We start from the raw sequence: 12,976 nt of genomic DNA on the forward strand, positions 1-12,976 counted from the left end.
TCCAAGCAGTCTGTAGGGGGCTTCATCAGACAAAATAACTTTGGATGCAGTACAGGAACTTGGGTGAAGTCACTTTCTCCGATGAAGCCCCCTTTACGACAGTTTTGGATATTTGGGAGAATGATTGTCCAGAGAATAAAAGGTAAGTGCTACCATGAGTCCTGCATCTACCAACAGTAAAGCCTCCGGAGACCATTCATGTGTGGGGGCTTTTCACCCATGGAAGTGGCTCATTCATAATTTTGCCTAAGAACACGGATATATATATGTATTTTTTTACATACATTTTTGTTTTCTGCAGATGATAGATCAAGGGTTAATTCTACATGAAGGCTCGTACTTCCGTGACCTCTGGAACATCTTGGATTTTGTGGTAGTAGTGGGAGCCCTGGTGGCTTTTGCTTTGGCGTAAGTATTAACACGAGCTGGGGTGGTGATAGACCTTAACCGCCTCATCCGGTGCCTCCTCTCACTTTCTACCCCTTATCTCTCCTCCTTTCTTGGAATGCACAGGAATGTCTTGGGGTAAATATAAGCTTAAATAGCCAAGCATTAACCCTTTAATGTCAACATACAACATTATAGATAAAGATTGTAAAGTGTTGTGTTTTCTGTTCCGTCAACGTAATGCTAGGAAACGCATATTACCACTTTGTCAGAAGCTATGTGACGGCTGAAAGTAGAGAACCAGTCTGCGGATTATCTGCAAACAATAGTCCGTTCCCCGCTGCCCGTCCTTTCTGCGTAGCGGGGGAACATGCTCTCCGTCATTGCATTGTGTCTGATGTAAATGTTTCTGGCAGTCTCCATCTCTGGATTCATTGTGAGAGGAGAACTCATTTCATTCCTTCCTTTAAGTTGTTTATCATTTATTTGCGGTGCATCTCCTAGGACCAACAAAGGCCGGGACATCAAAACAATTAAGTCTCTGCGTGTTCTTCGAGTGCTCCGACCGCTCAAAACCATCAAGCGCCTCCCGAAGTTGAAGGTAAGAAGAAAAATAGAGCGTCAACATTGAGGAATTACTTATCAAAGTCATACAGCTTCAAAGCCGTCCAGAGCATGTTCTCCAGCTGGGAAATGTGATTTCCACTGAATACATTTGGTGGGAAAGGTTAGACAAATCTGTTATGCTCACCTCTCCTCAGCACTCTCCGTACCTCACCCGCTGCCACCGGTTTATCGATCGGCTCATCCGTCTTCTCTCTTCTGCTTTTATTCTTTCCATATCTCCAGTGCTGTAATTCTTTGTTGGGCCCACACGTTGTCACACACAAAATTAAAGGGAACCTGTCTCCAGATTTGGTGACTATAAGCTGCGGCCACCACCAGTGAGCTCTTATATACAATATTCTAACATGCTGCATACAAGAGCCCAGGCCGCTGTGTAGAACGTAAAAATCACTTTATAATACTCACCTAAACGGTCGGTACAGTGCAGACTGGTCGGATGGGTGTCTCCGCTTTCCGATACCGGCGCCTCCTCTTTTGACCATCTTTGTCCTCCTTCTTCTGAAGCCTGGGTGCATTACGCGTCCTACATCATCCACAATATCCGGCATTGAGGTCCTGCACAGGCACACAACAATACTTTGATCTGTACTGCTCAGGGCAGATCAAAGTGCACCTGCGCAGGACCTCAATGCCGGCTAGTGTGGATGACGTAGGATGCATCATGCCCCCAGTCTTCAGAAGAAGGACAAAGAATGCTGTATATAGGAGCTCAGTGGTGGTGGCCACAGCTTATAGTCACCAAATCTGGTGACAGGTTCCCTTTAAGTCCATGATGTGGGTTGCGTCCCTACAAGCTGACATTGGGGCTCACCAAACAATATCAGCACTTGTGACCTGGAAAGAAGAAGATAGAAGATAGGGGACCTGATTGGAGGAGCGGCAGGATCAAGATACGTATAAGGAGGGCTGAGAAGGGATGCCTTAGATTTTTTAAACTCCTTCTGGAACTCATCAAATCAAATTTCAAAAATGTCCGATTTTGGTGAATTTGTATTTTTTTTTTTTTTAAATAGTTGTAACAAATGTTTTATTTATGAATTGACTTGTTCAGCTCTAAAAGCAAGAGTACATTTCACCTATGCAGAGAACGGCAGTACATGATCCATTTATATATAACCAGCCCCATAACGGGTAAAGACTAAAAGTGCATAAGCATAGGTCAAAGTACATGTAAAGTGTTAGTGTCCATAGGCCAAAGAGGCAGGAAGATCTCATGTAAGTGATGTACATAACAGAACCAGCAGCAAAAAGAAACGTACAAAATAGAGTAGTGATAAACACCTGCAAGACTGTAAGGAAATCGACAGGGGTCATATTTATAAACCTGATTGTCATGCTAGGTACGGGGAAGTTCCATGCATTCAGCAACAGGGAAGGGAAAGCCTGAGTCTAGGGAAGGGGGAGATGGTGACCCCTGAACAAACCGTCAGCTGCCCCTGGCTCCCCAGACCACCTTAGATAGATTCCACACCTATACACCGAGCCGGATATCTGACCCTGACTGACCGTAGAACTGGGTCCTAGGAAGGGAACAGATGGGATGAGCGCTTAGTCACCAACACTAAGCTCTAGAGAAGACACATGGAATACACACATACAAACAATGTATCTCCAAGATGACTCAGGGAGAAGTACAGCAATGAAGCACAATGTTTCTTTAGATAGATACAAGCAGACTGCTGGCATCCAAGGCCTGTAGAGGTTTTTAACTCTATCATCAGCAAAGACCTAAGGGGAATGAGCGTATTTAAAGACACAAAGGGAGTGCTGATGATTAGCAGCTGAAAGGTGAGGAAATCCACAGTGTCCTAAAGGGGAAGGCATTACCCCAAGCAGAGCAGAAGACAATGTCAGGGAGCGGTTTGTGTAGCCAAAGGCTGCAACCTTCTACAGCCAGACACCACAGGACTGTCTGTCAAGCGTGACACCAAAGCAGCATAGCCAACTACTGCCCAATTCTTAAAATAATTATGAACTAGCATAAAGTGGAGTGTAGAGGGTAAACTAACCACATGTGATCAGGTATGAGTCAGGGCAGCTATGGGGACATCTTACCTCATTATACCAGGCTTTTCATAGGTTGCTATTTCATGAGAAGGTAAATGTGACCACGTCTGTATAAGGCCTCATTCAGACGTCAGTTGTTTTCACAAACGAGAAAAACGTACGGAGCCTCATCAGTGATTTCATCAGAGTTTCATCAGGTTCTATCACTGATGAGAAGAATGTTTCTAAACCTTGTCCCATCAGCACAAGGATGGCGTCCGCGTGCTGTCCGATAGATTCACGGACTCTTAGTGTTTCATTGCCACGTTTGATCTGACACTCAGGTTGACATCAGACATGTGTCCGTGATTTTGCATAAACCACCCGGTCTGTGGAAAAAATTTGACATGGAAACAGCCCCATAGACTATCAAAGATACGAGTGCAATCCGTGAAATAAAACAGATAGCGCTCGTACGCAAAAAAAAAAGAGTCCTCCCTCTGACAGCAGATAATATGTGAAAATAAATAAATAAAATAACCAATGTTCACTTATATGCCCAATTACATTAATAGGGGTGCCCAAACATTTTCATATGACTGTATATAACTGAGTTCATAGACAGAGACCCCCTGTACCGGATCCTTTATCTCTTGGCCACATTGAAGACTGTTTCTTACCCTGGAGGACCGGTCCCGCCTTCCATTTTACAGACATCCTATTAATATGGATGGACACTGTTAAACTCTCAATTTACTCAAGTGAAAATTGAATGTTCACTTCCATATTACCGCTAGGGTTCCTAGCCCAACCGCTGAACTTTGTGATCCCCTTATTTTGCCCTCTTCTAACACGTTCGGATTGTCCACAGGAGACAACCCATTTTATAAGAAAATTCCCAGATCTTATGATACCTGCATTGTTACATTCTCTACATTTTAAGGCCTTTTTCTACAAATCACATTTATTTTCTATCAGCAATCTGAAAGTGATAAATCTCCGATCACTAAGGGTCTTCTTCTGAGGGTCCAAAGCCTCTGGACCTCTGTGTAATCTTGCAGATCCCAGTGGCATGGATAGATGATAAATGCCATTAAAGTGGTGGTCCACTACACAGCATAGTGGCCACACATTGATGTAAAGCTCATAGGGAAGGCTTTTCTCAAATACCTTGTGTAGTCAATTTTGCCTCTGAGTGGCGCTATTGCGGTCCACTCTTCCCCATCAAGTAACCCCCGGCCTCCATGTCCTCTGAGATCTGGTGAGGTCACATCAACTTCCATTTGCCCCGACATCACCGCACCGGTCCCAGTCTTCCTGAGTGACTGAGCTATGAGCGATATTTCACCGCTTGTCACAGCCCAGCGTCACTCCTGCTTGTGGCGCTCTTCAGCAAAGGAGAGAGCACACGAGACGCTGGGCTGTGACGAGCGGGGAAACACCGCCCACAGTCCAGTCACTCAGGAAGACTGGGGCCACCTCGGTGATGTTGGGGCACCTGGAAGTTGACGTGACATCACTGGATCTCATAGGTCACGAAGTCCGGAAGTCATTTCATGGGGATGAGCGGACCACAATATTGCCACTCAGAGGCAGAATGGACTAGACAAGATAGAAAAGCCTTCTTTATGAGCTTTACATTGATGTGTGGCCACTTTCCTGTCTAGTATACCACCCCTTCTATGGGTGAACACCTTTAAAGAGGCCCTGTCACTAGGTCAAAAGGATCCAGGTTTTGCCCATTTTTTATTCCTGTTGTTCCCTTGCATATTCCATTTTCAGTTTTTTAAAAATCTGATCTAAGGATCCAGAGATATGAGCTTTTTTATTTGGTACTAATTTTTATGATCTTTACTAAGGGGGGTGTGGCTCAGAGGATTCTATGGAGGCGTGTCTTAGGCTGCTCTGCATAATTACCTTGTGAGCCACATCCCCCTAGTAAAGACAATACAAAGTAATATTAAACTAAAAAGGGCCTTATCTCTGGAACTATATTTCAGATTTGAAGAAAACAAAAAACAGAATACTCCGGGGAGTGTCGGGAATAAAACAAGGGCAAAACCTTGTCACTTTTGACCTGATGATGGGTCCCCTTTAAGTGATTTTATTTATATTTATATATACAATTTCATTGGCACGCTAAACACACAGTCTCTTTGATGGGCAGCCATATTGACTTTCAATCGCTTCCTCAGATCCAGGTATAATTAAATGGAGCATGTATATGGTGAGTGACAGGCCTGTGTTACTGCGTCTCGCATGTATAATGGTATAGAATCGTATGTAGCAGACAGATCCTGTCCAGACCTCGCTGGTGCTTCATATACGCTTTCCTTTACAACTGACTTTGTGATCTTCTCCCCAGGCAGTGTTTGATTGTGTGGTTAACTCTTTGAAGAATGTCTTTAATATCCTCATCGTGTACAAGCTCTTCATGTTTATATTCGCCGTCATCGCTGTTCAACTCTTCAAGGGCAAGTTCTTCTATTGCACCGACAGCTCAAAGGATACCGAGAAGGAATGCATGTACGTCCCGAGAATTAATGTGTCTCCAGAGGTCTGCGCCTCCTCCGTAATAATGCAGCCCGAGATGCACAAGCAACTCATATACATAATCTCACATCAGTGTATCACTCCATTACCGTCTGTCTCCTATGTATCATGACAAGGGCAGACCATGCAGCCATTCATGATGCAGAGAAGCAGCACATACCTATTTCCACTTCATCTTATAGAGAATTAGACTATTGCATATTACTCTCCTCCTTAGATGTGAAAACTGCATAAAATACTTTACATTTCGATGACCCCCCCGTGCTGCAAATATGATCTGGAACATGTACAAATTCCTAACTCTAAAGCTTTGAGAAAACCAAGGCATATAATGCAGCAAAATGTATAAAATGAGCGTCACGGAGCCGCACTATTAGCCTGCAGCAAGCTAAAAGCATAGCACTATGGATCTATACGGATCAATACTACAGCTGATGTATGGGGCTGAGGAGACACATCTTTAGTTTTAGTTATGGAAGAGATCGCTGGTATTTTAAACTGATTAAATAACTGCAGCTAAGCACACACCCCTGTTAACATGTCTTATTATATGTAATGTAAAAAAATGATATCTAGAAGAATAATTTCAGATTTTTTTTTACCTTTAAAGTAACTAATAAGTTGTCCAATTTCATAAAAAATAACCTTAAATCTTTTTGGGTGAAAAAAGAAAATGAAAAACTAAGATAATATGGTTACATAAATATTCACACCCTTAAAGAGGACCAGCCACCAGGATTGTCATATATAAACTAAAGCCAGTGCTATACTGGCACTATCAGGCTGATTCTATACATACAGTGCTATACTGGTACTATCAGGCTGATTCTATACATACAGTGCTATACTGGCACTATCAGGCTGAGTCTATACATACAGTGCTATACTGGCACTATCAGGCTGAGTCTATACATACAGTGCTATACTGGCACTATCAGGCTGAGTCTATACATACAGTGCTATACTGGCACTATCATGCTGATTCTATACATACAGTGCTATACTGGCACTATCAGGCTGATTCTATGCATACAGTGCTATACTGGCACTATCAGGCTGATTCTATACATACAGTGCTATACTGGCACTATCAGGCTGATTCTATACATACAGTGCTATACTGGTGCTATCAGGCTGAGTCTATACATACAGTGCTATACTGGCACTATCAGGCTGATTCTATACATACAGTGCTATACTGGCACTATCATGCTGATTCTATACATACAGTGCTATACTGGCACTATCAGGCTGATTCTATACATACAGTGCTATACTGGTGCTATCAGACTGAGTCTATACATACAGTGCTATACTGGCACTATCAGGCTGATTCTATACATACAGTGCTATACTGGTGCTATCAGGCTGATTCTATACATACAGTGCTATACTGGCACTGTCAGGCTGAGTCTATACATACAGTGCTATACTGGCACTATCAGGCTGATTCTATACATACAGTGCTATACTGGCGCTATCAGGCTGATTCTATACATACAGTGCTATACTGGCACTATCAGGCTGAGTCTATACATACAGTACTATACTGGCACTATCAGGCTGAGTCTATACATACAGTACTATACTGGCACTATCAGGCTGAGTCTATACATACAGTGCTATACTGGCACTGTCAGGCTGAGTCTATACATACAGTGCTATACTGGCACTATCAGGCTGATTCTATACATACAGTGCTATACTGGCACTAGCAGGCTGATTCTATACATACAGTGCTATACTGGCACTATCAGGCTGATTCTATACATACAGTGCTATACTGGTGCTATCAGACTGAGTCTATACATACAGTGCTATACTGGCACTATCAGGCTGATTCTATACATACAGTGCTATACTGGTGCTATCAGGCTGATTCTATACATACAGTGCTATACTGGCACTGTCAGGCTGAGTCTATACATACAGTGCTATACTGGCACTATCAGGCTGATTCTATACATACAGTGCTATACTGGCGCTATCAGGCTGATTCTATACATACAGTGCTATACTGGCACTATCAGGCTGAGTCTATACATACAGTACTATACTGGCACTATCAGGCTGAGTCTATACATACAGTACTATACTGGCACTATCAGGCTGAGTCTATACATACAGTGCTATACTGGCACTGTCAGGCTGAGTCTATACATACAGTGCTATACTGGCACTATCAGGCTGATTCTATACATACAGTGCTATACTGGCACTATCAGGCTGATTCTATACATACAGTGCTATACTGGAACTATCAGGCTGAGTCTATACATACAGTGCTATACTGGCACTATCAGGCTGATTCTATACATACAGTGCTATACTGGCACTATCAGGCTGAGTCTATACATACAGTGCTATACTGGCACTATCAGGCTGATTCTATACATACAGTGATATACTGGCAATATCAGGCTGATTCTATACATACAGTGCTATACTGGCGCTATCAGGCTAATTCTATACATACAGTGCTATACTGGCGCTATCAGGCTGATTCTATACATACAGTGCTATACTGGTGCTATCAGGCTGAGTCTATACATACAGTGCTATACTGGCACTATCAGGCTGATTCTATACATACAGTGCTATACTGGTGCTATCAGGCTGATTCTATACATACAGTGCTATACTGGCACTGTCAGGCTGAGTCTATACATACAGTGCTATACTGGCACTATCAGGCTGATTCTATACATACAGTGCTATACTGGCGCTATCAGGCTGATTCTATACATACAGTGCTATACTGGCACTATCAGGCTGAGTCTATACATACAGTACTATACTGGCACTATCAGGCTGAGTCTATACATACAGTACTATACTGGCACTATCAGGCTGAGTCTATACATACAGTGCTATACTGGCACTGTCAGGCTGAGTCTATACATACAGTGCTATACTGGCACTATCAGGCTGATTCTATACATACAGTGCTATACTGGCACTATCAGGCTGATTCTATACATACAGTGCTATACTGGAACTATCAGGCTGAGTCTATACATACAGTGCTATACTGGCACTATCAGGCTGATTCTATACATACAGTGCTATACTGGCACTATCAGGCTGAGTCTATACATACAGTGCTATACTGGCACTATCAGGCTGATTCTATACATACAGTGATATACTGGCAATATCAGGCTGATTCTATACATACAGTGCTATACTGGCGCTATCAGGCTAATTCTATACATACAGTGCTATACTGGCGCTATCAGGCTGATTCTATACATACAGTGCTATACTGGTGCTATCAGGCTGAGTCTATACATACAGTGCTATACTGGCACTATCAGGCTGATTCTATACATACAGTGCTATACTGGTGCTATCAGGCTGATTCTATACATACAGTGCTATACTGGCACTGTCAGGCTGAGTCTATACATTCAGTGCTATACTGGCACTATCAGGCTGAGTCTATACATACAGTACTATACTGGCGCTATCAGGCTAATTCTATACATACAGTGCTATACTGGCGCTATCAGGCTGATTCTATACATACAGTGCTATACTGGTGCTATCAGGCTGAGTCTATACATACAGTGCTATACTGGCACTATCAGGCTGATTCTATACATACAGTGCTATACTGGTGCTATCAGGCTGATTCTATACATACAGTGCTATACTGGCACTGTCAGGCTGAGTCTATACATACAGTGCTATACTGGCACTATCAGGCTGATTCTATACATACAGTGCTATACTGGCGCTATCAGGCTGATTCTATACATACAGTGCTATACTGGCACTATCAGGCTGAGTCTATACATACAGTACTATACTGGCACTATCAGGCTGAGTCTATACATACAGTACTATACTGGCACTATCAGGCTGAGTCTATACATACAGTGCTATACTGGCACTGTCAGGCTGAGTCTATACATACAGTGCTATACTGGCACTATCAGGCTGATTCTATACATACAGTGCTATACTGGCACTATCAGGCTGATTCTATACATACAGTGCTATACTGGAACTATCAGGCTGAGTCTATACATACAGTGCTATACTGGCACTATCAGGCTGATTCTATACATACAGTGCTATACTGGCACTATCAGGCTGAGTCTATACATACAGTGCTATACTGGCACTATCAGGCTGATTCTATACATACAGTGATATACTGGCAATATCAGGCTGATTCTATACATACAGTGCTATACTGGCGCTATCAGGCTAATTCTATACATACAGTGCTATACTGGCGCTATCAGGCTGATTCTATACATACAGTGCTATACTGGTGCTATCAGGCTGAGTCTATACATACAGTGCTATACTGGCACTATCAGGCTGATTCTATACATACAGTGCTATACTGGTGCTATCAGGCTGATTCTATACATACAGTGCTATACTGGCACTGTCAGGCTGAGTCTATACATTCAGTGCTATACTGGCACTATCAGGCTGATTCTATACATACAGTGCTATACTGGCACTATCAGGCTGAGTCTATACATACAGTGCTATACTGGCGCTATCAGGCTGAGTCTATACATACAGTGCTATACTGGCGCTATCAGGCTGAGTCTATACATTCAGTGCTATACTGGCGCTATCAGGCTGATTCTATACATACAGTGCTATACTGGCGCTATCAGGCTGAGTCTATACATACAGTGCTATACTGGTGCTATCAGGCTGAGTCTATACATACAGTGCTATACTGGCGCTATCAGGCTGATTCTATACATACAGTGCTATACTGGCGCTATCAGGCTTATTCTATACACACAGTGCTATACTGGCACTGTCAGGCTGAGTCTATACATACAGTGCTATACTGGCACTATCAGGCTGATTCTATACATACAGTGCTATACTGGAACTATCAGGCTGAGTCTATACATACAGTGCTATACTGGCACTATCCGGCTGATTCTATACATACAGTGCTATACTGGCACTATCAGGCTGAGTCTATACATACAGTGCTATACTGGCACTATCAGGCTGATTCTATACATACAGTGCTATACTGGAAATATCAGGCTGATTCTATACATACAGTGCTATACTGGCGCTATCAGGCTAATTCTATACATACAGTGCTATACTGGCGCTATCAGGCTGATTCTATACATACAGTGCTATACTGGCGCTATCCGGCTGACTCTATACATACAGTGCTATACTGGCACTATCATGCTGATTCTATACATACCTTTAGTTGTGAGATCGGATGTATACTTTCTGAAATACAGGCAAGTAAAGTTTGTGAAATGTACTTTATTTGATTGATAGGTGCAACAGAATATCTAATAGGTGGGTCGGGTTTTGCTAGTTATTCCCACCCCTGTCTGCTGCCTGTCCTTCTTCCCCTTGTCTCTGTTTTTACAGGGGAAGGAAGGAGGGAGGAATAATAGACAGACAGACAGGGGCGGGAATAACTAGCAAAACCCGACCCACCTATTAGATATTCTGTTGCACCTATCAATCGAATAACAGTGCATTTCACAAACTTTACTTGCCTATATTTCAGAAACTATAGATCCGATCTCACAACTAAAGGTATGTATAGAATCAGCCTGATAGTGCCAGTAAAGCACTGGCTTTAGATTATATAGCAAAATCCTCGTTGTTGGTCCTCTTTAAACCAATATTTTGTTAAAGCACCCTTTGAGCTTATGACAGCAGTCAGTCTTTTTGGGTAGGAGACTATCGGCATGGCACATCTGCAATTGGCAATCTTTGTCCACTCTTCCTTAATGTGGTGCCAAATGTCAGATTTTGAGGGTATCTCCTGTATACAGCGCCCTCTTTAGGTCATCCAAAGTTTTTCCATTGGATTCAGGTCTGGGTCAGTCTAAAACTTTGATTTTTTTTCTGGCAAAACTATTCTTTTGTTGATTTGGAGATATGCTTAGGATAGTTCTCATACTGACAGGTTTAATTCATTTTAAGCTTTTTAGTAGAGGTCTGAAGGTTTTTGTTGCAAAATGGACTGATATATGGAACTGTTCATAATCCCCTTCAACTTGACTAAAGCCCCAACTCCAGATGCTGAAAAAACACCCCAAAGCATAATGCTGCCTCCAGCGTGCTTCAGAGTGGGGTAGATATGGTTCTTTTGGTAATACTCAGTGTTGATTTTTTTGCCAAACATATCTTGAAAATATACTTGGGTCTCATCAGACCATAGCATGATTTCCCATATGCTTATGGCAGACTTGTAGGGTTTGCAAGAACATAGCCGAGCTTGGATTTTCTGTTTTATATGAAAAGCCTTCCATCTGCCACCCTACACCACAGGACAGATATAAGCGTACAGGAGATTGTGGTCACATGTAATACACAACCAGTAGTTGCCAGAAATTCCTGCAGCTCCTTTAATGCTGCTTTAGGCCTTCTAGACCATTCCTTTTTGACCAATACTCTGTATAGGAAATGCATGCCAATGGTTTGTTTCTTTTCTGCTCTAGAGGAAGTTACATAGACCACGAGAAAAACAAGATGGAAGTAAAGAGGAGAGAGTGGAAGAGACATGAATTCCACTATGACAACATCATATGGGCGCTGCTTACACTCTTCACTGTGTCTACAGGGGAGGGTTGGCCTCAGTGAGTATTTTTCATCCAATCTCATTACGAATATTGCCGGATGATGAAGAAGCACATTTCTAAGGAACCTGCTTTGTTCTTCTTGTCATCAGAGTTCTTCAGCATTCTGTGGATGTGACTGAAGAAGATAGGGGCCCAAGTCGGAGCAACCGGATGGAGATGTCCATTTTCTACGTTGTCTACTTTGTAGTCTTCCCTTTCTTTTTCGTCAATATATTTGTGGCTCTTATTATCATCACCTTTCAGGAACAAGGAGACAAGATGATGGAGGAATGTCGGCTTGAAAAGAATGAGGTGAGGCTTGCTTTGGGGATTTTAGGGGACCGTGATGTTTTTTTAGCTACTTGTCTTTTTAGCTATTGACATAAGGTGAGTAAGGGTTAGGACAGCTATCCCCATAGGTGGCATTAGAAAGACAACTATATTTCATCGAGAAGAAAGTTACTTCGAAGCTATTTTATAGGACTCCCTATGCCACCTGCCGGTTTTCACCAGGATAAACATACACCTTTGCATTGCATTATATCGGTTATCCACTATTCGAACAATCCCTTGTCCATGCTTACATTTGCCCCCAACAAAATAACAAAACCTATACTCACCTGTAGTGCTGGTGTTATTCCAGCAGTTTCGGCACTCGCTCTCCCGGGAATAGCGTGACATTGTTACATCACATGATTCCTGTGGACAATCAGCACTGGCTTCACTCATCTCTCTTTCAGACAAATCAAGACATCTAGAGGAAGTGAGAGCTGCGGCTGCCATCTCACTCCCTCCGGATGACTGTTTATGTCCATATGAGAGTGAAGGCAGCACTCATT

At 42.6% G+C, this 12,976-nt stretch overlaps 1 protein-coding gene across 5 annotated transcripts in view; it reads left to right on the forward strand.

Annotated features, from left to right (window-relative positions):
* The window catches only part of CACNA1E (calcium voltage-gated channel subunit alpha1 E), a 964,825-nt gene that overhangs the window by 862,405 nt on the left and 89,444 nt on the right, over nucleotides 1-12,976 (forward strand). For all 5 annotated transcript variants that reach the window (XM_075320594.1, XM_075320596.1, XM_075320595.1 and 2 more), the window contains 5 exons: nucleotides 302-408; nucleotides 892-988; nucleotides 5,366-5,526; nucleotides 12,018-12,155; nucleotides 12,248-12,449. In XM_075320594.1, coding sequence (XP_075176709.1) covers nucleotides 302-408; nucleotides 892-988; nucleotides 5,366-5,526; nucleotides 12,018-12,155; nucleotides 12,248-12,449 — 705 coding nt within the window. The remainder of the gene's footprint in view (nucleotides 1-301; nucleotides 409-891; nucleotides 989-5,365; nucleotides 5,527-12,017; nucleotides 12,156-12,247; nucleotides 12,450-12,976) is intronic.

Source organism: Anomaloglossus baeobatrachus, chromosome 8, assembly GCF_048569485.1.
Source record: "Anomaloglossus baeobatrachus isolate aAnoBae1 chromosome 8, aAnoBae1.hap1, whole genome shotgun sequence".
NCBI lineage: Eukaryota > Metazoa > Chordata > Amphibia > Anura > Aromobatidae > Anomaloglossus > Anomaloglossus baeobatrachus.